The 27245-nt window shown below is 45.5% G+C and overlaps 1 protein-coding gene across 4 annotated transcripts; it reads right to left on the reverse strand.

Annotated features, from left to right (window-relative positions):
• Nucleotides 1–123: 123 nt before the first annotated feature.
• PLD3 (phospholipase D family member 3) lies at nt 124–27245 on the reverse strand. 4 transcript variants are annotated; one of them, XM_066581197.1, is made up of 13 exons: nt 27104–27172; nt 21362–21479; nt 17476–17540; nt 15662–15730; nt 13620–13771; nt 11131–11314; nt 9739–9859; nt 9339–9466; nt 7523–7723; nt 7255–7394; nt 6813–6978; nt 3532–3631; nt 124–1411 (listed from the first exon to the last, which is right to left on the reverse strand). In XM_066581197.1, the coding sequence occupies exons 3-13, from the start codon at nt 17500–17502 to the stop codon at nt 1218–1220; spliced, it is 1482 nt and encodes a 493-aa protein (XP_066437294.1). In that variant the 5' UTR covers nt 17503–17540; nt 21362–21479; nt 27104–27172; the 3' UTR covers nt 124–1217. The 4 variants fall into 4 exon arrangements, with proteins under 4 accessions (XP_066437294.1, XP_066437291.1, XP_066437293.1 ...); XM_066581194.1 differs by lacking the exon at nt 21362–21479 and having other exon boundaries at nt 27104–27245; XM_066581196.1 differs by lacking the exons at nt 21362–21479; nt 27104–27172 and adding an exon at nt 18855–18901.

Below are 27245 nucleotides of genomic sequence, written 5' to 3' on the forward strand. Positions count from 1 at the left end.
TCCCCAGGTATCTAATTATTTTTGGTAGGATAGTGTATTTCTGTAGCAAAACCTTCTGTGAGTGAATTCAACCGGAGAATGCCTGAACACTACAGGGTACGAAGGTATCACAACGACATCATGTGTTTTTATTCATTTATTAAAAGGTAAATATTACAATTACACTACCAGTATAATGAATGAGACCAGCTCAGTAGTGATCCATACATTACATTTACTTTATTGCACTACCATCAAACTAACTAATTCCCCACCACCACCACAAAGAGTCTCAGTTCTATATAAAGTTCAGTCGTTTCCAGCAGGCCAGAGGTATATTTGTTTTTGCAGAAAAGCTGCAGCACCTCCATGACTGTCAATGAGAACCCATGATGCTCTCACATTAAATACAAGAAGATGGTGGCCTTGCAGTAGTAACAGAAGAAGATGAAGGAAAATTCCTCAAAAAGTGCGGCAGTGGTCAATGCTTGCAGAAAAGCCCACTAAATGTTAACAGAAGACATGAGTAATCGGTGTTCATCAGGGAGTAGAATACTTGTCTTCTCATTTTTAAGTTGAAGGTTTGGAAACACTTTAGCACCAATCGGCATTTCTTAAGTGTCAGGAGTCCCTGATTCCTTACTGCAGAGGTGCACACGATGCGGCCCACAATGCCATTCTGTGCAGCCCCAAACATCTGAGGCTAAAAGGACCCATGTGTGGCTGTTAACATGTAGTTTCCATGTCAGGGTGAAGAGGAGTGGCACATAGCAGGGCAACAGGAACGGACAAGTACTAAGGGTGCACGGTGTAGTCATATCTGGATCCCCTATATGCTAAGAGAATCAAGTCTCTTGACCCGTTTGGCACTCTAGAAATGAATATATGAGTTAGAGGCATTGTATGTACATGCAGTTCTCTATATTGTAGTTTATAGGACTTATGAAATGCTGGGCTGTTACCTCAACATCCATCATCTACAATGGAGAGAGCCACATGCATGGTCTCTTCCTCTCTGGAGTGCTGGTTGGGAGGTGGAAGGCAACCCCCATACTCCTAAAAGGTGGGAGGTCCTGAAAATGGAACTTACTTCGATTTATTGTGTCATATACTTAGGGTAAACCATAAATGTCTCAGATGAGAATACCCTTGTGGCCTTTGGAAGTGGTTCAGTATGGCAATATGTCCCTCAGACCAGGAAAAGTTGTGCACCCCTGCCCTACTGTACAGTGTAGTCCTTAGAAGAGACATTTTTCTTTATATGATGTCAGAGAGTTCATTACATGGCTGTAGTTGGAGTTCCAGTCTCTCAAGAACACGGCTTCCAGCTGCTTCTGCATGGTGTTTGTGGCGTTCGGAGAACATGTCTGATTTACCACCAGTGCAGATCCTGCTGTATGGATAAAATAGTCTCCAGACCAGTTGGAGGTACCTGAATGAACACAGAGCCTATGTTAGTAATAGGGTAAATGATCAGACAGGACAGAGCTTAAAAGGGGTTGTATCACAATCGACATTTATCACCTATCCATAGGATAGGTCAGTGATGGCGAACCTTTTAGAGACCGAATGCCCAAACTGCAACCCAAAACCCACTTAATTATCACAAAGTGCCAACGTGTCAGGGGGCGGGGCTTATCACGATGTATGATTTTACCCCCGGCATTCTAAAAAGGACAGGGCCGCTTCAAAATAGACAACGTGCGGATTTTAACTGCTTTTTGGATGTGGAAATACTGCACAATGTCCTCAGCGGAAATTACTGTCGCAAATTATGCAGCATTTCCGCATCCAAAAAGCAGTAAAAATCTGCACATTGTGTATTGTGAAACAGCCCTGCCCATGTCAGCCATATGTAAACATACCCCAGCGATAATAGTGACATCCCACAGCGGCCCCCCAGCAGTAATAATAGTGACACCCCCCCCCCCAGCAGTAATAAGAGTGACATACCGCAGCGGACCCCCAGCAGTAATAAGAGTGACATACCGCAGCGGACCCCCAGCAGTAATAATGTGCCCCCCCCCCCCAGCGGTTCCCCCAGCAGTCATAATACTCCCCCAGCAGTCACAATGCTACCCCCAGCGGTCCCCCAGCAATAATAATGCCCCCCTCCCCCCCAGCGGTTCTCCCAGTAGTAATAATGCCCCCCAGTGGTTCCCCCAGCAGTCATAATGCCATCCCCCCCCCCCAGCAGTCATAATACTCCCCCAGCGGTCCCCCAGCAGTCACAATGCCACCCCCAGCAATAATAATGCCCCCCTCCCCCCCAAGCGGTTCTCCCAGTAGTCATAATGCCCCCCAGTGGTTCCCCCAGCGGTCCCCCAGCAGTCATAATGCCTTCCCTCCCAGCGGTTCTCCCAGCAGTCATAATGCCCCCCCCCCCTCCTCCCCAGCAGTCATAATGCCCCCCCTCCCCCCCCAGCGATTCTCCCAGCAGTCATAATGCCCCCCTTCCCCCCCAGCTATTCTCCCAGCAGTCATAATGCCTCTCCTCCCAGCAGTCATAATGCCTCTCCTCTCCTCCCCTCCAGCGAATCTCCCAGCAGTCATAATGCCTCTCCTCCCCTCCCTCCCCAGCGAATCTCCCAGCAGTCATAATGCCTCTCCTCCCCTCCCTCCCCAGCGAATCTCCCAGCAGTCATAATGCCTCTCCTCCCCTCCCTCCCCAGCGAATCTCCCAGCAGTCATAATGCCTCTCCTCCCCAGCCCCACATACTTACCCCTCCTCCTCGTGGAAGCGCCGTTCCTCTCCTGCCTGATCCCAGGTGCACACTGATGGCAGTGTACTGTTGGATGCCTCCTGCCCCTGCTCTTGCAGAACCAAGTAGGAGACGAGACGTCGGGGGAGGAGGATCCCGGCTGCACACTGACGTCACAGTGTGCGCCGGGATCAGTGCAGATAACAGCGCTGAGTGAATGTTGGCAGGGGAGCCGCGGCCCCTGCAGGAATTCACTAATGTGGTGAGTGGCTGATGGTGACGCGTGCCAGCAGGGAGAGCGCTGCGTGCCACCTCCGGCACGTGTGCCATAGAATCGCCACCACTAGGATAGATGATACAATTCTGATCCGTGAGGGTCTCACTATTGAGACCCCCAATGCTTTCAGAAACATTGGTCTCATTACTCTTTGTCCTCCTCGCTGTGAGCTTGCTGCATGCCCCGCAGTCAAGAGAAGACTGAATGGAGCAGCGGTCGCACATGTGCGGAGCTGCTCCATTCATCTTCAGTGGGACTGCTGGAAATAGCGTGCGCGCTCGTACTTGGTTTTTACCATCAGCCCCATTGAAATGAATGAAGCACCACCGTGCATGTGCAACCGGTGTTCCATTCAATGTCCACGTCACTGCAGGCGATGAGAAGAGGGGAACATGGGAAGCGAGACCCCCACCAATCAGGATTTTATCACCAAGGGTGATTTCTGGATAACAATCACAGCTCTTTTTTCTAACTCTTGAAGCCGTTTTTAGGTTTGCTTTGATGCATAAATATAGCTTCATAAGATTTGTAGCAGGAATTGACCAAATCTTTTATGTTAGGACATATACTTGCCTATGTAGGCCACTCTGTCTGTCACCATATACTTGTTATGATTTACACGGGCAAAGGGGATGTGCTTCTGTTCTGGAGACACTGGAACTACAAAAATTTTCTGAATAGGAAATGGGGGTAAAAAGAAAGAAAAAAAAACAAGATAAACAAATTGTTCATTCATCCTTAGAATATAGATACATTGTATAGGCTACAGAAACAAATTCATGAAAAGTCTGCTGTTTGCAGCTAAAGAAACTGACTATTTAGATTAGTATTTTAGATGAAATACAGACAACCATAGGAAGACGTTCAGATGAATCCTGGGCATCCAAAGTAACAAGCGACTCAACTTTGCAAATAGTCTTCAAATAATCTGTTCTGAGTTTACAATCTCTATGTAGATCTGTGTGTGTCCACTTTAAAGCCTCATGTCCACGGGGAAAATGAAATTTAAAATCTGCAGCGGATCACCCGCGTGGGTGATCTGCACCTTAAATTTCCCATTGGAATGCATTGACTACCCGCAGGTAGATAAATAGCCGCGGATGGTATTTTAAAGGGATTTAAAAATTTCATGCGCGTGAAAAAAAACACGACATGCTCCATTTAGGTGCGGATCACGCGTGCGGGAGCTCATAGAGCTCATAGCTCAATTGATCTCCCGCATGAAAAAAAAAAGGAATTTAAGCTCATCTGCAGCAGAAATCCACGTTACATATCCGCAGCGGAACTGATTTTCCCCCGTGGACATGAGGCCTAAGGCTTCTTTCACACAAGCGCATATTGGCCGGCCGTTTTCACAGCCTGGCGATATACGCTACGATGGGAATGTAAAATCTGGTGGACAGGCGCACAAATCAAACGTTTGTGTGCCCAGCTCACCAGGCCATCGTACATTTCCCCTCCCTCCCCATCGCAGGCTTACCTCTCATTCCTCCCCGCTCGTTCTGTGTAATGGGAGGGGGTTGGGACAGGGGCGGAGCTAAGCATAGGTCCAACCCACCTCCTCCCATTGATGGCTCTGGACAAGGGGCGTGGAGAGGGCGGTCTATTTGGTACTAAGCTGGGAGCTGAGTTTATTCAGAGGCCACCTGCTTTTGTTCTGTTGGCGCAGCTAACAGCTGAGAACAACTGAGACAATGCAATCAGCTGTTATCAGCGGTCCCCAGGCAAAGAACAGCGTGCGGTCCGTCTTATAAGCTGTTCTGCTGAACAACTGATTTCAAGCTGAACTGAAAACAGTCGTTCAGCAGAAAACTGAGAAATGGGCAAATTTACATGCAATGATTAACGCTCAAAAGACGGCTTTTGAGCGATAAACGTGCCTAAATAGGCCTTAACAGACTACAAAAATCTGTGTGTTCTTATCCTGCAGCTCTCCTTTCCATCTGTCCATAGTTACTTAATTTGTTATTTTTATGCATTTGAGAAATTAAATGGTTGCAAAGGTTTAAATATCCTTTATGAGACCAACTGGAGATGAGCTTCCCCATCAATTAGCTACAGATGAGCTATATGACTGATGTAATTCTTCACACTGGTGGGACGACAGGCACACTGGCAGCAAATATCCATTGAGTTTAATTGAAGCCATGTTCCCGCTGTAGTCAGATTAAAGGGGTTGTCCAGGATTTTTACTATGACCTGTCCGCTGCTTGGGATCCTCACCAATTAGCTGATCATCAGGCCTGCTGTCAGAGCAACAAATAAGATAACAGCGCTCCAATACGATAACAGAAGAAAATAGTGCAACTCCATCTGGCGAGTGTAAAAGGGCATAACAGCCAGAAGCGTTCACAATAAGAGCTGTAGCCCTCTCCAAGCCAGTGTCGGCAGGCAGGACTCGAGAAGAACGGTCCAGGAAAAAGGCAATGGAGGGTCCATTGGTGCTGCTGAGAGAACAACAGTGGGACCACAATATATTGAAGAATACCTTACCGGCAACATCTTTGAGTCATATTGTCTCCTTTCTCAAGCCAACACAATAGTAACATTGAGACAGGGCTTTAAACCTCAGAAGCAAAAAACAGGTGACGTCATGAAACACATGACATGGCGGGGCTGACCTCAGCGTTTGTATCAACTTAATCTAACAATTGTTAAAGACAATTCACCCCAAGTAGTATCCAAGCACAAAACATGAATGCAGGTACTAAAATGAATGCAGGTACTAACATGAATACCAAATAAATTAAACAAATAGCAATTGTTTGTTTCTACGATTCACTAAGCAAACAACCGCTATTCTTTTTATACCTGCAGTTATATTCTGTATTGGTGAATTGTCTTAATTAGAGATGAGCGAACGTGTTCTTAACGAGGACTTACGCACCCGAACACCGGCTTTTCCGAGGACTTCAGTGTTAGCGCGTAAAGATTCGGGGGGGGGGCGGGGAGAGGCGCGGCGGCGCGGGCGGCAGCAGCGGGGAACAGGGGGGAGCCCTCTCTCTCTCCCTCTCCCCCCCACTCCCCGCCGCACCACCCCGCGCTGCCACGGCGACCCCCGAACTTTTTTCGCCCGAGCACGGAAGTCCTCGCAAAGTTCGGTGTTCGGGCGAAAAGGGGCGGGGCCGAACACGTTCGCTCATCTCTAGTCTTAATGTATACATTGTCGCACACACTGTTCATATATTGTTACATTGATTTACATACTGCTGCACTGACCGCTACACATCAGCTGTGAACTGTTCCCCAGCGTTGTGCGATCTTAATTCACTGCTCTCTGATACGTTCATTGAAGCTTCCAGACCCACTGTTACTAACATTTTGCTTATTTGCCATTATTACACATCTCGCTGCACCTTGCCTGAGCTTTGTATGCGGTTTCTCAGCTCTGCGTTGTGTGCGATTGTAAATAGCTGTTTTCTTGGACTTCTCTTTTCTACCGACTGCTCACTGGACTATTGCTATTCTAGTACCTGCATTTATATTTTGCACTTGTATACTACTTTGGTCTTTTAACAATTGTTCAGATAAAGTTGATTCAAAGCTGAGGCGATAGCCACGCCATAGGTTTCATGACATCACCTGCTTCGCGCTTCTGAGGTATTAAGTCCCTTTCTCAATATTACTATTGTATTGGCTTGAGGAAGGAGTCAGTACGACTCAGAAACGCGTTGCCAGTAAAGTATTCTTGTGGTCCCAGCGTTGTTCTCTCAGCAACACCGACTGACTCTTCATTGTGGTTTTCCTGGTTATTCACCTTATTTATCACATAGGAGTACTGTAGGACTTCAGGTTACTGCAATGCAAGAAACAATTGCAGGAAGGAGACCGGTAGGACACACGTGATGACCTACCACTTCCATGTTGTAGTGGGACTTATAACTCTTCAGGGCAGCAAGAGAGTTCAGGAAGGGGAACATGTTTGGTTTAGTATTTGCCCAGCAGCTGATTAACAGACGGACATTCAGGTTTTTCTCGTACACGGCTTTTCTCAGATGGTTGTCAATTGCTGGCCAGTAGCTACAAAATTAGGGAGAAGAACACAACTTTTAATGCAAGTTGAAAGAAAATCATACAAGATTTGCATTCAATCACTTCTCCGCCTCGTGCGGTTGTTAGTCTGGCACTTTATCCTATGCTATATCTACAACTTGTTACTATGATAATACACATCTATATATGGAGCACTAGAAGGAGTTCTGATCAGTAAAATTATAGTCAAAGCAAGTTTACAGAAGTTTCATTCTATGCATCATTAGCTTAGACAACCCTGTGCTGCACGGACTTCCATATTACCTCCGATTTTTAGAAAACTCCTCAGTAGGTGTATAATCCATAACAGAGATGTACACAAAGCTTTGGGCGTCATCTATAATGCTCAGGATGGAGTCTAGATCGTCCGTTCTCCCCTTTGCCAATAGTTTCGGAGGTGAGCTCTTTTAAAAAGAAAAAAACAAAAAACATGAGTGAAATTCCACCTCATGCATTCAGCGCCATCCATCAGGTAGATGACCGAAGGACACATGGTCAGGAGGCTACATGTGAACGGTAACGTCATACTTACAGACAGATACAAGTGGGATTTGGTGTTGTTTAGAGACACTTCCAAGGGACTTTCTTTGTTGTACAAGGTAGTGAAGGTGTCCGGCCATGGAGAAGGAATGGTAGCATTGGCTTCACCAAGCACCCAATAAGCCTCAAAGATTTTTCCCAAATCTTGGGCAACACAAGTACAGTTATAGACGGTGGTACCCAATTCTTTAACCTGTAGATGAAATTTATCAATATAATCAAGCAAGTCATCAGGCACAATTGAATCAGCCTAAAGCTGGTCATACACATGGATGCAGGTTGGTTGCCTGAACCCATCAGTTTTCATAGTATCTGCTGTGTATGGGGTCTCCTGAATGTCCCCCAAAAGCAGATGTTAGGCAAAAGAATCAGGCATGTTAGATTTTATAAATAAGCCATGCCCTAGTCGCCTCCCCCCTTTAAGGTAAATGTGCACACTGGATCAAACTGCACACATGCTGACAGTGAAGTCAGGAGAAACAGCTGTTGCCTGAATTAGTTTTTGGTCAACAGGTATCTCATGCATATAGCCAGCTGAAGGCCACCCTCCGTTCTTGGGAAAAAAACAAACATGGCCGCACGGCTTCTCCCGATGCTAGTACATCATTAGTCTAGGATACTGCACTCGGCTTTGAGCAGCACTGGCCAATCATAGCAGCGTGTAGCGTCAGACTACAATACCAATGCAGTGTGTGCATCAGGTGGTCAGAGAATTGGTGCAGCCATCTTTGATGATCCAGGACCGGAGGGCTGCTTTAAGACTTCTGCAATGTAGTAAACTGGACACATTCTACCTTATTAGCCCCAAAGGATATGTGTACGGTGGAAATGTGAATCAAGTTGTCAGCAGAACTAATGACTGTGTAAGACTGCACACTCCTACATTAACATATGACTATATTTAGGCAAATGTTAAAATGAGTCCTCCCAAGATATAAACATATCTCCTATTCACAGGATAGAGAATAAGTGTCCAATTGGTGGGGGTCCAACCACCGGGACCTCAACTAATCACAAGAGAGGGGGTCCTGTGTCTCCCATGTTAATGGAGCCGTCAAGCATGTGTGCTGCCACTCCATGCATCTCTTAAGGATTACTGGAGATTAGAGAGTGCTGTAGTCTGCTTCTCTTCGGCAGTCCCATAGAGATGAGTAGAGTGGCAGCACACATGCTCAACCACATTTTCCTTATCAATGGGTTTACCAGCAGTCAGACCCCCAAACACTTATCTCCTGGAATTCTTGCGAGAACTCCCTTAATAGTAATTGAATTGGGGTGAGAAGATGGCAGATGATGACAGTTGGTGCAGTTTATCCCAAGGGAATAAGAAACTAGAAAGTCAGACAAATTATTAATTCCAGCCCAATCCTTAAAGATATCATCCTACTAAAGGAAGTTATCACCTATCCACTAGATAGAAGATATCTACCTGAACAGTGGGGGTCTGATTGATGGGAACCGCAGTGATCAAGAAAACAGGGCCCCCGAAGGTCCCAAAATTAAATGGGTGGTAGTTGAGCATGTTCACTACCTCTCCATTCATTTTATTGGGACTGCCAGAGATAGCTGAGCGCTTGAACTTGGCAGTTCCATTGAAACAAATGCAGTGGTGGTGCACATGCTCCACCACTGCTCCATTAATTTGGGGACCTTCAGGGCCCCTGTTCTCCTGATTTGTGGACAGGGTATAACTTCTTTTGGAAAGGATAACCTTTTGAACTATGGGCCAAAAATCAGATGTGAAGCATTGTTCCATCGATTGTTGGTAAAACTGGCCAGGGACAGCAAGAGAGAGGTTAATAAGTTACCTGTGTTAATGATCTCCAGTCCATGTTGGCACTGCCAATATAGATGTGTTTGCCATCCACTACCCAGAATTTAGTGTGCAGCACACCATCAGTCAAACGTGGCAGGTCTACAATCCGAATCTCAGCCCCTAACAAAAATAGGAGATAATAGGAAACGGTCACAAACCTGTCCAGGATATTCATTAACATGAAAGCTGATGACCAACAACGGTAGCAGGTACAAATAGGTATTTTTAATTGACAAAGTCCCACATTCTGGCTGTCTGCATGCTGAGGGATGCGGTGTAGATGCCTGTATCAGTATATCAGTGAGTATATGGCCGCCTTCTGTGTTCTTTCTGTTTGTTTGATATTTCCATGTATGTTATGAAGCTAGAGCTAGACTCTTGTGGACTCTTACCGCTGGCTCTCAGTGCATTAATGTCTGCATCTTTTGCTGGAGATCTGGATGGGTTAACTGCAACTCTTAGATTGATACCTCGCTGCTTTAATTTCAGCATTTCCTGCAGAATTAATTCCCCCTGTGTACAAAGACAATCGCTTGGTTAAAATGTTTCAATTCATTACTGCAAGTAATTCGCAATAGCAAAGACCGTGAAAAGCTGAAAATTTTCACTTTAAGTTGCTCTGCATTTCTAAGCACATATAAAGGAGTCGTCTGGTTACTATATGCAATTTTAATGTCAGGTGCGCATGTGATAAAACAACAAATCCAGCATTACTTGCCTGTCCCCAGCCCCAGTGATCCAGCGCTGCTGCCCTGCGGTTCGCCCAGCGTTTATTGACAAGAACTATGTTACTGGATATCCCCTAACTGCTGCAGCCAATCAGAGGCCACAGTGTCACCATTCCGAACGCCTAGCATCATGGTGCCCAGGATGCAAGCGCTGATGCCAAGAGGACAAGCAATGACTCTCCAGCGGTCAGGTGATATCTGGTAACAGCTATCACAACCAACACACACCGGGAGGACTACAGAGCAATGGCACTGGATCGCTGGGGCGGAGGACAGGTAAGTAATGCTAGATTTGTTATTTTATCACATGGTCACCTGCCATTAAACTTTCATATAGTAATCAGACAACTCCTTTAATGTTTTTTTCCTCTAAATGTCTATAAAAAGGTGGCCATAAACATTAGTTATTTATAGTTGCACCTGCTAAAATTGACCAGATCTGCTAAAAGAACGTAATGTTTCAGGTTGCCTTAAGATCAGCAGTGACCGCCGCATGTGGGGTGTAGTAATCTGCAGTTACCCGCATGAAAAAAAAAGTTTCACAAACTCTTTCAAAACCTTCCGTTCCTTGTGGTTTTCAATGTTTGTTTGCAGTCAGCGTATGGAAACAGGACAGGCATTATCCTTTATGTCACCCCGATTTCTGAAGTTTGTAAGCCCTTGTGAGGAGGACCCCAACCCCTGTTTTCTTACAGATTGCAAGCTCTTGTGAGCAGGACCCTCACCCCTATTGTTCAAATAGTGTAATACTGTCTGCTATGTCTGATTTTGTCTGTACATGCTCCCTCGGATCTGTAAAGTGCTGCAGAATATTTGGCACTATATAAAGATTGTTATTATCCCGGTCTTCATTCAAACACTGAATCTATCCTGATCATATCCTTATTATACAGCCAACAGGCAAGAAGTCTTAAAAAAGGTGAGAAATTGAAAATAGGAAAAACTCCTTTAATCTTACTAGCCACAAACAAGAGTAGCTCATAGCACGTCACTGAAAAAAGACAATATATTACTAGATAGCATAAGTGCTTTCAGAGAGCGTTGGGCTTATCTCACCTCTTTAGCTGTGGGATGCTTGGTGTGGGTGTCATTGTTGGTCAGAGTCCAGTAGAAAGAGGCAATGTCCACACTCCTCTCAGCTTGGCTCAAAAGGTACATCCAGCTCTGAAATACCGATGGATTGCTGGTGGAGTTTGGAGCATATTCCAGCCCTTCGGGGATGCTTTCTACTAGAACGATGCTAAGTTAGACAGGATATAGGTTAGGGTAACTACACGGGCCAATAACCGGCCGAAAAATCACTCAAACAAGTGATTGCCAGAAATAGTGGTCCATTGTAAAAGCAGGACCACACAGGTCATCTTGGAATGACTGCCTGCCCCCAGTGAATGGAGGAGGGCGGTCAGAAGAGATCTCCAGCGCACTCCGCCTCCATTCACTGAATGACTATTGCTTCTGTATGAAAACATGGGAGCGATAGTCATCCTGTTATATACATCCCAGCATTTACCACATGTGCACACCTCCCCATAAACATGCACTGAAGATCATAGGTAACAAGTCCCCTATAGGGACACAAAAAAAGATGAAAAAAAAAAAAATTAAAATTCACATGAAAAATACATTTCAAATAAATGTGCACTTTTCTCTTTGTTTAGGAAAAAACATAAAAATCCATAGGTTTGGCAGTGCCGCATGTGTAACGACCCATACAATAAACTGAAACAAGTAATCTCTCAGGTAAAGACTATTAAAAGAAGAGAGCCAAAGACTTTTTTTTTTTGTTCATTTTGCTTCCCCCCCCCAAAAAAAATGCAATAAAAATCCCTTTCCATCGTGTGTAGCCCAAGATGGTGCCAAGAAAAACTACAGCTCGTCACTTAAACAACAAGCCCTCACACAACTCCAATTATGGAAGAATATAATTCTGGGTCTTTGAATGCAGAAAAAAAGGGAGGGGGGGATATTTTATAAATATATTACAATTAAACGAACCCGCAGAAAAGATGTACTGCATAGTGCACGCCACAAAAATAGAAAAGGAAAAAAATGTGTGTAATTTTCAGTCCCCCTCCCTTCCCTTCAAAAAATAATAAGTCATGCACCCCATGTACCCCAAAATGGTATCACTATATATTACAGCTCCCCAATAAAGAACAAGCTCTTATACAGCTATGTTGACTGAAGAATAAAACAAGTTATAGCTGCTCTCTAAAGAGGTTGTCCAACTGTAAACTAAAGATGGTAATCAGTAGTAGATCAGTAAGGCCTCCCTCACACAGGGCATTTTGTACAGCGTTTAACGCTGCCTTTTCAGCCCAGCGCTAAACGCTGTACAACACTCCCATTCATTTCAATGGGGCTGCTCACACAGGGCTGAAAACGCAGCGTCTTCCAACGCTGCGCTTTGACAGTGATGCATGTTCTATTTGGGGGCGTTTTCAGCCCTGCGTCGCCCATTAAAATGAATGGGCAGCGGTTTCAGCACTGCTGAAAACGCGGCAACACATGGTGCCGCATTTTTGGCAGCGTTAACCGCTCGCCGATTTTCGGGGTGAGGGCTTGCAATAGAAGCCCTACCCTAAAAATCAGTCCCAGCTAGGCTAGTGGAAAAAAAGAAAGCAATACTCACCTAGCCACTGCGGTCTGGGTCGCGGCCACTCATCCGGGCTTCTCCAACACTCCCAAGACTATTGCTGTAGGCCAGGTTTGAGAACCCCACCTCCAGCAATAGAGTGCTGTGATTGGGCATCGAGGGTGCCGACAACCAATCACAGCCCTTCATTGACTGTCTCAGCCAATCAGCGCTGGCAAGCCCTGATTGGCTGAGACAGTCAATGAAGGGCTGTGATTGGGCATCGAGCCAGCGCCGACAACCAATCACAGCACTCTATTGCTGGAGGCGGGGTTCTCAAACCTGGCCTACGGCAATAGACTTGGGAGTGCAGAGGAAGCCCGGATCAGCGGCCGCGACCCGGACTGCAGCGGGCTAGGTGAGTATTGCTTTTTTTTCCTTTTCAGCATCCTTGGCTGCGTTTTCAGCCTAGCTAAAAACGCAGGCAAAACGCTGGCATAAAGCATGTCAGCGCTGCTGAAACCGGGCGGAATCTGCAGTAAACGCAGCGTTGAAAAACGCTGCGTTTCTGCAGACGCCCCGTGTGAGGGGGGGGGCCTAAAAGTCCGCCACCCGGGATCCTAGCAGATCAGCTGTTCATGCACTGACCCCATTTCTGCAGGAAGCAGACAGCTCCATTCTCACTGCAGTGGCCAGGCTTGGTATTACAAAGTTCCCATTCACTTCAATGGCAACTTTGACTGTAATACCAAGCCTTGCCACTGCAGTGAGAACAGAGCTGCCTGCTTCCTGCAAAAACCAGCTCAGTTTGCAAGCACACTGGTCTGGCGAACAGTTAATCTGCAGGGTTCCCAGGCGGCAAATACTTGTTGAACTACTATAGATCACCTATCCTGTGGATAGACTATTGATAGTTCACAACTGGATAACCCATATAAGGGGTTAAAAAATAAGTCATCAGCGGACTCACTTGCATGGGTCACTACAATTGTTCTGCTGAAGCAAGATCTCCGTCTTCTCAGTGGAACTTGTGCAGAGCAGAGGGAATATCAGAAGCTGAGCAGCCATGAGACAAAACAGTGCAGTGACTATGATGGCGACGATCAATGCGCACTGATAATACTGCAAGAACAAAGGAACACACAAGTTACTCTTCTAGCCGTGGCAATACATACGCTGCTACCAAGCAGGACATCACAAGCAGAAAGCGCCGCACAGAAGGAAAAATATATATGCTGCGTGATCCGTATACACGCTTCTACTGTGGCTGCGAACAGGTAAGCATCCTCTGGACCGATAGGACGCTGAGAGATACGGCAATGTGAGCCTTCACACGATTGCCTCTTACATATACCGATATGCATTTCCACTTGAGAACACTTATCACATCGTTTCTCTGCCTTGGGTATATGCACTAAAAGTCACAGCAAACATAGGTGGTATGAGGGTGTTAGCAGGTATATAGGACCACCGTGTGGTGATGAGGGAGGGCTGGATTTTTGGGACTTGGAATGCCGTCGCAAAGTTTGGCGATGGCTCACGCAATGTTTGCTCTGTTTCACGCCAAGTTCGTATATAGGTTAGTTTTCCTTAGCATGGGCTTCCAGGTGAATGTAATAACGTGGATTTTTCCAAGTATTTGTACAATTCTACTTCTATGTTTTAAGCAATCAATCATCGAACATTGTGGGAACTAATCGGCAAAGTTTGTGCAAACGAATTAACCCTTTCCAATCCAATTTGTATCCTGGTTTTCCTAGGGGGCTTACTCTTTTTCTGCCATTATACAACAGCGCTATATGCTGGCTAAAGCCAGTACTGCATGAGGTGAAACGTTGGGTAGACTCTGACAGCAGAGAGGCTGGCAATATACAGTAAGAGAACCCCGACGGACATCTTCCAACATCGGAGCTGTACAGCTTTAAATCATAATGTCTTCAGACGTCAGACAGTGGATTGGAAAGAGTTAATCAGTGAACTGTAAGCGAGATGTCCAAATCATAAAATGACCCCTCTCTCCTCCCCGTCACTCCACACTGTCATCTTCAAACAATTTGACGATTTTCTGCCAAGCAACGGTAAACGTGATGTCAGTATAAAAGCTGCAATCAAAAGCAAAGCGAGCAAATTCTTGTTTGTCGTTTGCTGGCTTGACGGGTTTCCAATGGACGACATTGTTCCTCTTCAGTCAATGTAACTATTAATGTCATGCAGTGGATCATTACTAACAAGTATAGATCAATGCAATCAGCGTTGTCTCCTGCATAGGATGCTGCACAGTTCTAACATCCCGGACCTCTCTATTTCACCTTAGGCTATAGCAGTTCTCTGAAAGTTGTATATGCATAGAGAATCTGCAGATCATAGCAACCTGACCAAGCACCATGCACCCAAAGAGCGCAGCATGGAGAACTGAAAACTCTCCATTCACTTCACTGAACTTTATATAGTGTGGTTTCCTGAAAATAAGACCCTGTCTTAGATTATTTTTACCCCAAGAAAGAGGCAATAGGTCTTATTTTTGGGAATGTCTCATACTTATCTAGCAAACTTGTCCAGGTCCCTTTCGCTGCTCTCCAGAGCTCCTTCGCGGTTCCTGCAGTCCTCGGCCACTTGCAGATCACTTCCTGGTTACAGGATTCATAAATCCCGCCTCCAAGAAGCTCTGAATGGTTCATCAAGTGCTACTCAGCCAATCAGAGCCATCGCTTCCTGGAGGCAGGATTTATGAATCTTGTAACCAGGAAGTGATCTTGCATTGGAGGCTGAGGAGTGTGGGAACCACGCCAGAGCTCTGGAAAGCAGCGGGAGGGACCTGGACCGAGGCTGCTAGGTAATGTATTCCTTTTTTTTAATGTAATTTAGCTAGGGCTTATTTTGGGGGGTTGGACTTCTATTTCAAGCCTTGTCAAAAATCCTGAAAAATCAGGCTATGGCTTATTTTCGGGGAAACCGTAGTAAAATAGTTTTTTCCCTGTTGTAATGAAGTTTGGGTTTTGGAGGTAGCCATACCTTGCGAGCATCGTTCTGTAAATGGCTTATGTATACGACATGATCTTCTACCCCCTCTGGGGTGGAAATCTGGGGGGAAACAAAAACACACAGATTGCAAAAAAGTACAATGATATTTCTTTTAGGATGTGTTCACTAGGGTGTTGATTCCCTGCAGATTCCTCCCCTTCACTTTTAATTTAATTGAAAAGGGTGAAATCTGATGCAGATCTGCACTAAAATCAGCTACGTGTGAAAGCGCTCTAATCCCACTTCCAATAATCCAAAATGTCTGATACTTCGCCTATATATAGTGAGCAGAATACAGGCTGCTGCAAACAGCAATTATAGGGCAGCGGTCTGGAACATGGATTTTAATAAACAGATTGCTCTCATTTGTGAAGGGGAGAAACGATCACCGATGATTGATACCCACCACATACACATGCATGGCGGATGTCAGTCACCGCTGAGATTGAGGGGTGAAGGGGGGGGGGGTGCTGGTGTCAATCCCTTTATGAATACTGAACCCATAACAAGGAGCCCACTACAGTCTGTGTAAGGCCTTATTCACATGAGTGTGTCTGATTTTTGAGAATTAAGGGGTTGTCCCGCGCCGAAACGGGTTTTTTTTTTTTCAACCCCCCCCCCCCCGGCGCGAGACAACCCCGATGCAGGGACTTAAAAAAAAAAACAGCACAGCGCTTACCTGAATCCCCGCGCTCCGGTGACTTCTATACTTACCGGTTGAAGATGGCCGCCGGGATCTTCTTCCTCCGTGGACCGCAGCTCTTCTGTGCGGTCCATTGCCGATTCCAGCCTCCTGATTGGCTGGAATCGGCACGTGACGGGGCGGAGCTACACAGAGCTACACGGAGCCCCACAGGCGTCCATGTGACATCTGTATGCATTGCGTGGGTCTGCTTTTTACGTCCATGTGCGATTTGTGCGTCCTTTGTTTTTTCTTAAAGAATTCTTGGGTCAGAGTCAGAAGTGTAATATAAGGCTCTGCTCCCAATAATCTCAATGGTAGCGAAGCCTTCTACGACACTTCCAGCTCCTACCACAATGTGAATGTCCGGCTCAGCTGCACTGACAGTGACTATCAGGCTTCTCGCTAAGGCTTCCTACTCACTGGTGATAAAATCACACGATGCGAGGGGGAGTCAACATGCAGAATGATGAAACCAATGATTTTCAATGGTTTCATTCCCATTTGCGATGTTTTCATTCATACGATGTTGCGAGATTTGAAAATTGCAGCATGTCCCATCGTTCTGCGTTTTGCGATCACTTCCAGCCCACGTTTCCCTATAGAGACTCCTTTTTATCACATCTCACAAACTTATGATTTTCGTGCGATGTGTTTTTAATATTTTAAACTCCTACTGACTGTCACGCAATCCAATACGTGATTTTTCACAAGAAATTGTGTCATTCCATATAACACAATCCACTTATTAACTATGAGGCTGCAGTTCAGAGAGCCCAGGAGCCTCAAGCTCACTGCTGAGGGGATCGCCTCCCTCTTACCAAATCTCGTCAAGTGCCGCCTAACAAACAACTTGAGACACCCTTTCTCTGGGTTATAGAGCCCTCTAAAGGCGGTATCCGGTACAAGTTTAGATTTTTTTGTCATCTCAACATATAGTGTGACAAACCTCCCCCCCACAATAGGCTGCCTTTTGCCATTTTTATCTTATGGGGGCAAAAAAAATTGTATATATTTTTTTATAATTTTTTTTTTTGTGTAGCTGATTAAGTGAACCATAACGAGCTTCACGTGTGAAACTGCACCAATCATATACAAAAATAACAATCAGATGAAAACTCACAGGTTTGTAGGCCACTTTTGGTTTCATTGCTTCTTCAGATAATGAAAGGTCAGAAAGTGAAAGTCCTGGGAACAGAAAAAAAAAAGTTTAATCAGTAATCTTGAAAAAAAGTTTGGTACGGTGTTAGCCAGCACAGCAAAATATGATTGTTCAAAGCAATAGAAACCAAGTAATCTTGTAGATATGATACATTTTAACCCCTTCAGTGGCAGGTTTATTATTACCATGTCAGCGCAGCATGCCCCGGAGATTTTCCTGATGTAATTCAAAGTGGCAAACGTGTACAGTGGCACAATAACTGAGTGTCCTGGCCAGCATTTCAGCGCTAGAACTGTCCACGGAAATCTTCCAGGGTTTAATTGCATGGTCAGTGCAGCAAGCCCCGGAGATTTTCTGGGCGTGCCACTAAAGGGGTTAATGGCTAACAAAAATACAACAAACACCTTGAAATAGTCACTGATAAGGGAGTGAAGGTTTTAGGGCTAATGCCCATGGACAGATTTCTGCTGCGTTACCTTGCGGTGGAAATCCGTGGAGGAATAATGCACCTATTAGGTTCTACTGAACCTAATAGCTATTCTGCCTGTCAGTGCTCACATGTGTGATTCTGCGGTGAAAAAACAAATTGCGTCATGTTCTATTTCTCCAAGTTTTTCCGCAACAGAGGTCTCCATTAATATAGAATTAATGGAGTACACAGAAAAATGTGTGTTTTTTCGCAATCATCAGCAGGGGCTTTTTGCTTACCATCGCGGCACTTCCGCGGCGTAACTCAGTGGACCTATCCCGCTCCGTCCATGGGCATGAGCCCTTATGGTCCCTGAATTAGTGTTGGGGGGTTTACCAGGCCAGCAGTGTTATCTCTGGAAAGTATGAGAAATCCATAGCAGTCACACATGAATCCTCGGGAAGAATTTAGCCCTCTATTGTAGTATTCTCATCAGTGCAAATTATTCACATTCATGTCTATGCCTTGTTAGAAGTATGTGTGTATATAAGTATATATCTATTTTCTTGCCTCTTCAAATCTATTTCATTTAAGCCTGAAGAACAACCCTGCGTTGGTTCCAAAGCTCACATTAACATCATGTATTTTTGTAAGCCATTATAAGGTATCATATCTACAAGATTACTTGGTTTCTCTGGCTGGGAACAAATCACATAAGTAATCTTAAAACACTTGTTACAGTGTACATTTCCTATCGCTTCCAAGCAGTCATAATCATAGATTAGTTACAGTTTTCTTGAATGTTTAACATTTCCAGCTATAGCTTTACTATTTAGATCCGTCATAATGCCCAGTTCATGCGGTTCAGACAGCAACTAGCTTAGTCATGCATCATGCAAAATTTAGCAATATCAACCCAATGTGTGATCACCAGTTGCTACACTTCTTGGTCACAATCGTTCTTCTCCTTCTACTGATGTGCTCATCGTTATCAGAGCTTGGGCATGTGAACAAAATAACAGACAGCAGAAGTAAGTGTCCCATGATGTCGGGCTGTGTAATCAAGTTTCACACAGACTAGTGTCTGTGACAGCATGTGACTAGTGATCACGATTCGTCTTCTAGAATTCAACACAAAGAAAACTGGCAAGATGTATTTTGCTGATCTTCAACTTATGAAGCAACATTCAAGTGGATTCTAATGATCAGCAACTTTGTGTCTGAGAAAGCCTTAAAGCCAAGGCCTTAGACAAACAATAAGATGTGCCTAAGCTTTCCTTCACCCAGGGCAAAGATTGAATTGGTGGCCCTAGTCAATTGTGTAAATACTTTGGCCAGGGCAGACTGGCTAATCTGTGCCCTTTGCAGGTAACTAGGGTATATAGCCCACCAGTTCTTCCTAGGTGTGAGTATGCACTGCAAAGGAAGAAATATGGAAGCATTGTGGAGTTGGGGTGGGGCAGGAATTAAAGGGGTTTTGCAGGACTTAGGAAATTGATGACCTATGCTTGGGATCAGTAGCGGGGTCCACTCCTGGCATCAAAGGGGCATGGGCAAACGCTATGACCTTTATTTTGCCCTGTGATGTCACATGACCTTTGCACAACTCCATCCCATTCAAGTGAATGGCACTGTGTTACAATATTAGACACCACTGCTATACAATGTGCAGGGCTGTGATTGGTATACAAAGAACAAGCCATAGTGCTCGCCCATGTGCTGCAGCCTCTTAAAACAGCCGATTGGTCGGGATGCTGGGATTCGGGCCCCCATTAATCTGATATTGATGTCCTATCATCAATATCAGAGTCCCAGAAAAGCCCTTTAATTCAGCCTTTCCGATCTAGATTGTCCAGGTGCTCAGCCTGTGGTACACACTGCGTCTCAGGTTGGTGCTCGCACTTTTGCTACCGTAAGCGCACGATCACACCCTTGGGGACACTTTGATGTAAGTTCTGTAGGGTTACTAGGCTTAGGATCTCCGAGGAACCTAGAGGACTGAATCTAAGGAGTGCTTTGCTTCTGCATCAGTGGATTACACATATGGATCATGATATTCCAATTACTCCACTCAGTACTAATAAGACTCTGGATTTGTTAGACTTTATCGATACACTTGCTCAAGTAAACTCAGGTCACAAGGCATGATTTGCAACCAATTATCTCCATCACATCACTGCCATGGTTTTCTGGGGTGTGAGGCTGTGCAGGAGGATACTGACCTACATTGCATAGTAGTGATTCATCTGGGTGGGGTGCGATTTACAGATTCAGGTAGATCAGGAATTGTGTTGTACCACATCCAGGACTCCATGGACACAGTAACTTTTTTTTTTTCTTGCAAAGGAGGATGTTGTCATGATCTTTCTGTATCAAATCTGCAACATTATCACATGCCGTAGATTTGATAATAGACACAGTACATTCCCTCAAAGCCAGAGTGGAAAAACCTTTAGCAGCTCCACTACATCTGAACGTCGGCCAAGTGTGGTGTCCGTTTTAACATCTAGTTGACTAGTAACATTTTCAATACTAGATTATGCACCGAGTGATTATCATGTGAGGAATGAGGTGCTATGTCCGAGCAAAACACCCCGTCCAGATCAGATGTGTCCAAAATGGAAGTTACTGGTATGTCTTAAAAAAAAACAAAAAAAAAACGTTGAACCTTCCTCAGTGATGTGTGGATTGGTACCTGTCTTTTGTAGTTTGTAATTTGTAATTTAATCCCCAGATTTGCTCTTTCCTTTTCAATAGACCTGCATACTGCGTTCTCCATATTGGTATATAGTGTGTAAATCTATCTTTTTCTGTCACACCGCAGCGCTGTTTCTTAAAAATGGCGACACCACAGGGAAAATAGTTTTGCGTGCTTGAGTTTGCAAAATGTGAATCCATTGTACAAGTGCAATGTGAACTCTGGCGCCAATTCCAAAAAACAGCTGCCTCGTTGCAAGCAAATGTAGAAGTGTCTGTCATGCACATGGTGCCCACGTTGAATGTGTACCACTCCACACACCACAAAACTGTAAACGAGACACCCAGCAATGTGGCAGAAAATAGAACTTACTGGTATGCCATAAAAAACGTTTTGCAGTGATGTGTGGATTGTGGACATGTCTTTTGTAGTTTGCTTCTAATTAAATCCCCAAATCTGCTCCTTATTTTTCATGAATGCAGTATTAATAATGAAATAAAAAATGAGGCAACGGGGAACCTGATCCCAACTACTGCGATGAGACCCTACCTAAGAGAAGCAATTGCCCTGATGAGAGCGACCCCACATCAGGAACCCAGGGAAACCCTGAGTCTTTCTAGTTGGAAAAGAGGGATAATGCTTGCTGCAGAAACAAAGCATACCGTTTAGATGGAAACAAGCATGCAATGAACCACATGAAATGCAAATGCAATAATGGAAAGAGACAGATGTCACAGCACCTCAAATATCCTTTACACCAAACCATGTTATCTGAAAGTGGACCAGGACAGGAGTCGCCGGCTTGACCAGAAACAGCTTCAGTCTTGAGATATAACCGGCGTCCTCCACCAGGAGGAGCTGAAAAAAAATTTGTACAGAAAAGATGCCGATTGGCTGGCTGGGACACACGCCTCCTAGCCAACCAACCCACCCGCACACCTGCAGAGATGTGTTCAAGTTGACATCCAGTGTCGAAAGGACATGGAGCATGCGCCAACGTGTAAATCATATGGGCCAGGGCTGACGTTGTGGCGTCACCCGGCTCCCAATCCGACACAGCCGGCGAGCCAGGACATGAGCCTTATGAAAGCCAGGCTGCTATTACATGAGCGCTGTTACTGTTTTGTAATAGCGCTAATTGCCGGGTCGCACCAACAATTGCAACCGCTAGCACTTCTGTAGTAGCAGTCTAAGTCACCGCATGTACTCTACTCCTGTCCATCGTGTACATACCTATAACCTATTAACTGGAATTAAAGGCAATGGATGGGGCAGCAGATCAACGCCTTTCTGTGAGGGCGTACCAGACTAATGCTATACTTATCTTACCCTCCTAGTTCTCTACGTTTTTGCGTCCTGTAATTAACATGCCAGAAAAGGCCGAACAACAGAATATTAATTAAGGGAGTCAAAGAAAAGACGTTGCCTTAACATTGACTCCCACTAGCACATAATTTCAGCTGAGCCAGTGTATATGAAGCAGGTAAGGGTTAACTAGCATGGCGCGGTCACACCATGGTTTTTGCAGAGGCTTTATAAAATCAGAACAAAAATGCTGTGATTTCAGAAAGTCACTGCACAAATGTGTGAAGAAACCCTGGAGGTGACAAATAGGGTGCCCGCAGAATGATGGCATCTGATGATGCATACGATATCCTCTTTTCTGTTGATTTGCACATAAATCCAATAATTAAAAAAAAAAAAAAGTATGTATTTACAGGCATAGGGAAGTAAACTAAAGCCCCATGTACTTCTATGGGTGCAATATCAGACCTCCATACAACTCTAAGCTTGTAGGACGCCATGTGCCTGAGGCTTTAGGCATGTGCAGACATACATGCCAGTATACAATGCTCTGTGAGGGGCTACTAATGGGCCTTCTACATGGGACGGTTATTGTCGAGGCTCCTGCAGGAACCTCAACGATAATCGTCCCGTGTAAATGCATGCAGCGACTGAACGACGCACCATTCAGTGTAAACAGCAGTCGGTCACTTCTGAATGACTGTCTACTTAGGCCTCATGTCCACTAGCTAAATGGAATTATGGATTCCGCAGCGGATTTTGCCCATAGGGAATCATTGGCCATCCGCGGTCCATTAAATAGATATTTGCACCCGCAGATGGCATTTTAAAAGAATTGCGTTTTTCACGCGCGGGAGAAAAAACGCGGCATGCTCCATTTTGCCGCGGATTCCACGCGCATCGGCAACATTGCTATCACATTGATAGCAATGTGTGCGGATATCTGCATGCAAAAGCAAATCTGCGCAGAATCCGCCACGGAAATCCGCGGCAGATTCTGCCCAGATTGCATTTTTCTAGGGGACATGTTACTGTAACACTTCCAGAGCAATAATTCTACACTGGCCAAGTCTCCAGCATAAGGATGAGCGTTTGTCAGCTTGTGGAATGTGAAAGGCTGTGTTCACATGGAGCGGAATTGCCCCTGAAATTTTCTGCAGAATTTCGCTGCGACCACTAATCCTAGGATTAGCCAGCCATGTGGACGAGAATTTGCAAAATTCTCGTCCACACGGGGTGGCAAAGCTGGGCAGAACCAGTGTTGCGGCACGGATTTGAAATATGCAGCATGTCAATTGTTTTTTCCGCTGTGGCCTTGCTCCTCTCATTAATAAAAGCACCAAAGTGATTAGAAAGTTTTACAAACTTTACCTGAAGTGTCTGACTCTACATTCATCACCCCCTAGAGCCGTTCCAATACATAATAAACACTGCCAATACCACAGAAGACGCTGAAAGGTAGACGACCTTGTTTATCAAGGAAATACCAGCCCTGCTAACATGTCGTAATACCTGAACCACACAGACCTGCAAATATTGGGTTGAGAAATCTCTTGAAAGCAAACACAACAGAGGAAACTTCAAGAAGAACAAAACCTAAATTAGAGATATGTGAGATAAGTAGTAAGGGAGCAAATTTATTTTAGGTTTCCTGTCAGTAATTACATAATTATTATTACAGTCATGCTGTAACTAAAATGGCTGATAACAGGGAACAATAAACTGCATTCAGTAAAATTAAAAATGGGCATCAAACAAACTTTAGGCTTTAAGGGAACCTGTCGGGTCTAATAAGCTTCATAAACTAAGTTAATGGGCTCATTGCGAGTTCAATCCCTGCATGATTCAGGTAGCCGGCTCAAGGTTGACTCAGCTTTCCATCCTTCCGGGGTCGGTAAAATGAGTACCCAGCTCGCTGGGGGGTAATAAATAAATAAATTACCTGATGGTGCTGCGGAATAAGTTGGCGCTATACAAATAACAAGTCCTTTCCCCCCCTTTCCTGGGACAGGGACCGCTGAGTCTAGGGCAGACCTGGGCAAAGCACGGCCCGCGGGCCACATCCGGCCCGCTGAATAGCTCGGACCGGCCCGCAAAGAGTGTCCTGGTGACTCACCAATGAGTCCGGTGTCAGCAACGGGAAGCAGCGAAACTAAGGCTCATGTCCACGGGGAAAATCGGGCCCGCTACGGATTCTACATGTAGAATCTGCAGCGGGTCCCTCCTGCCCCGCGGATGTGAGCGCTGAAAATAACAATAAAAAGGAATTTCCCTATCCGTAGCGGGCGGCGAAGCTCTGCTCTTCCTCACGGCCGGATCTTCTTTTTCGGCCGGCGGATGAATTCCTTACGCCGGCGGCACGTCGCCGGCACGTCGTCGACGTGCCGCGCGCATGCGCCGGGCACATCCGCCGAGCCGAAGCAAGGGAGATGCGGCCATGAGGAAGAGAAGAGCTTCGCGGCCCGCTGCGGGTGAGTAAATCCTTGAAATTCCTATTTTAGGTCTCCCGCGGATCCGGACGGCTTCCATAGAAGCCCGCGGGAGCCGACCCCGCGGGAGACCCGCACGAAAATGGAGCATGGTCCAGATTTTTTCATGCTCCATTTTTTTTAAAATCCCTTTTATTGACGATCCGCGGGTATTTATCTACCCGCGGGTGGTCAATGCATCCCTATGGGGTGCGGATCCGCGCGCGGGAGATCCGCTGCGGATTTTAAATCTCATTTTGCCCGTGGACATGAGCCCTAAGTGATGCCACTGTAACTTCTGAGTGGAGATGGGAGTGCTCCTTACCGCTCCCCTCTCCATTGGCAGACACGGGGGCCGCGCCGTAAAACGGGGTGAAACACCGGGTGTTCACCGTGCCGTATTACAGCGCCATTCATTTTCAATGGCGGCCGTATTCTGGCCGCAAATCGGGCGGCTGGAATACAGCCCCATTAAGGCAATGTGCATGGAGCCTTCGTATGTTGGTCTGGCCCTCTAAAACCATTCCAATTTCTCATGTGGCCCCATGGGAAAATTAATTGCCCACCCCTGGTCTAGGGGGTGCTTGTTCTACTCACCAGTCTCCCAGTTCTCTCACTATCTGCTCAGGAAGCCGGCCCTTGATGCAGACATCAGACTTTTCTCTTCATTCAATGCACACACTGTTCATAATGCATATGCATGGAATGAAAAGAGGAGTCACATGAAAGCATCAAGAACGGCTTCCCAGGCGGACAGCGAAGGAATGGGGAAGCAGGAAAATATAATCAACACCCCGACCGGACTCAGCGCCTTGTCCAATAATCTCATAAACTGACAGCCGCAGTGGAGGATCGCGGAGTTTCTCTCATTGTTTTCAATGGGGAGACCTCGCATCACACTTATGTGCTCCTAGCACATGGTGCGATGCTGCCGCCAGCCCCATTGAAAACAACAAGAGATGCCATGCGAGAGCACGCCCGAAGACAGAACATGCCGCAATGAGTTTCCCACATCGCATCGTGGTGTGATGAGATTAAGAAAAAAAAAGCAATGCATGGCTTAGTGAACAGAACTCAGCACGGGTAAGCGAGGTCAAACTAATTCCCTATACCCCCCAGCCCCTATCTCCCAGGTGCGTTTTTAGTTAAGATATTTCATACCAGGTGTACTTTCTACTTTTCTTTTCTTTTTTTGATAAAGACACTGGAAAATAATATGTTATATGTAATTTCGGATACCTCAGTGCAAGTGTTGTAAGCTGTCTCTCCGTAGAGCTTTATGAAGGTATACTTGAAGGCTGTACTGTTTATCAACTGTCTATTCAAAAATTACAAAAATTTGATTGAACATAAAAAAAAAAAAAAAAAAAAAAAAAAAGGGCTCAGGTGTATGACCTCATTCCAAAAAATGGGGTTCATATCCATGCAAGATTCGTGCATCTCACAGGTATGAAGCCGACCTAAGGGTGCTATTACATGGGCATTTCTTGAGGCACAGCTATGCTGATTGCAGTTAGCACCTGGACTTCTCAATTCAATGCGTATGGCAAGACCAGGTGCCAGCTGCAATCAGTGTTTCTTTTTTTTCTTTTTTTTGATCTTAGCCAAAAAGCCGAGAAGCGATGCAATCAGTGTTTCTAAGCCTACATTTTGCAGGGGAGAAGCACTGCCATGCGATGGCAGCCATAGGCTACCTACACACGGGCAAGCACAATCTCGGAACGAGAAACCCAGACCAAAATTGCGGTTGCCAGCGTGCGTTTTTCGCCGATGTGAGGCATTTTTTGTTTTTCAGCTGCATTAGAGGATCGGCAAGAGTTCCCTATTACTTTTTTCACCATTAAAATCTGCTCGGCAAGCACAATTATGCAGCGGAGATTTTCTGCTCCGTTTAGACGAGAAAAAAAAATAAAAAAATCACTAAAAACTCATTCATTCAGCTGGGATTTCAAAATGCTGGAGATGGCACGCCGGAAATTCCGCAGTGGACATTCCGAAGCATATCCATCCCGTGTGAACATAGACTAAGGGTATGTCCATGTGGCATATTCTGCACACACACAAAAAAAAAAAATACGCAACCTATTGATTTGTAGACTCTTATAGGCAGGAGTCTCTCCCTTTAAGTGACCATAAGCAGATATCGCTGAGAGCGACTGAACATTTCATGTACATGAGCGTGTCGCAACGCTTACAGATATCAGGGGACTGAAGGGTTGGGCACGGAGGATTTCAACTTGCCTGACTCTTTTGTTGTAAGTGGAGATTAGCTGCAGCTTATTCCTCTCTCCCTATTCAGAATATACGCATGCTCGGCCGATCGCTGTATACAGAGAGGTCCCGCTGATGGCCAGTATGGCCAGCCTCTGTCTTGTCACTTTTCTTTGTTTCAATTACTTGGTGCTCTGTGGAACAGGCTGGTGCTGTATATATAAAGCCGCTTATAATACGTTGCCTTCCTATCTTACATCTCATGCACTCAGTAGGGCTGCAGGTCAGAAAGTGCCCAGTGAAGCCACAAGGACAATACTAGGAGATCAGGGACCGCTAGAACATTACTACAGTGCAGAGGATCTCAGATGCCTCCTTGTATACAACAGACATACAAAAAAGTTTCTCCAAACTTTCAACTGAACTTCATGAAGCAACATATGTAGCAGAGAAGAGCCAACACAACCGGACAGTAACCTGAGAGGACTAGGAACCTACCCCAAGCTCAGCAGGCAGCAGCAGCCGTCCAGGCAGGTCCAGCGTACTCAAAGGGGCAGGATCGTGTCTGTGTGCAAGCAGGAGGAGCCTGTGAAGTTGGTTTCCTGATGAAGGAGTGGTTATTTCAGGTCAGCGTCACGTG

Source organism: Eleutherodactylus coqui, chromosome 10, assembly GCF_035609145.1.
Source record: "Eleutherodactylus coqui strain aEleCoq1 chromosome 10, aEleCoq1.hap1, whole genome shotgun sequence".
Classification (NCBI taxonomy): Eukaryota; Metazoa; Chordata; class Amphibia; order Anura; family Eleutherodactylidae; genus Eleutherodactylus; species Eleutherodactylus coqui.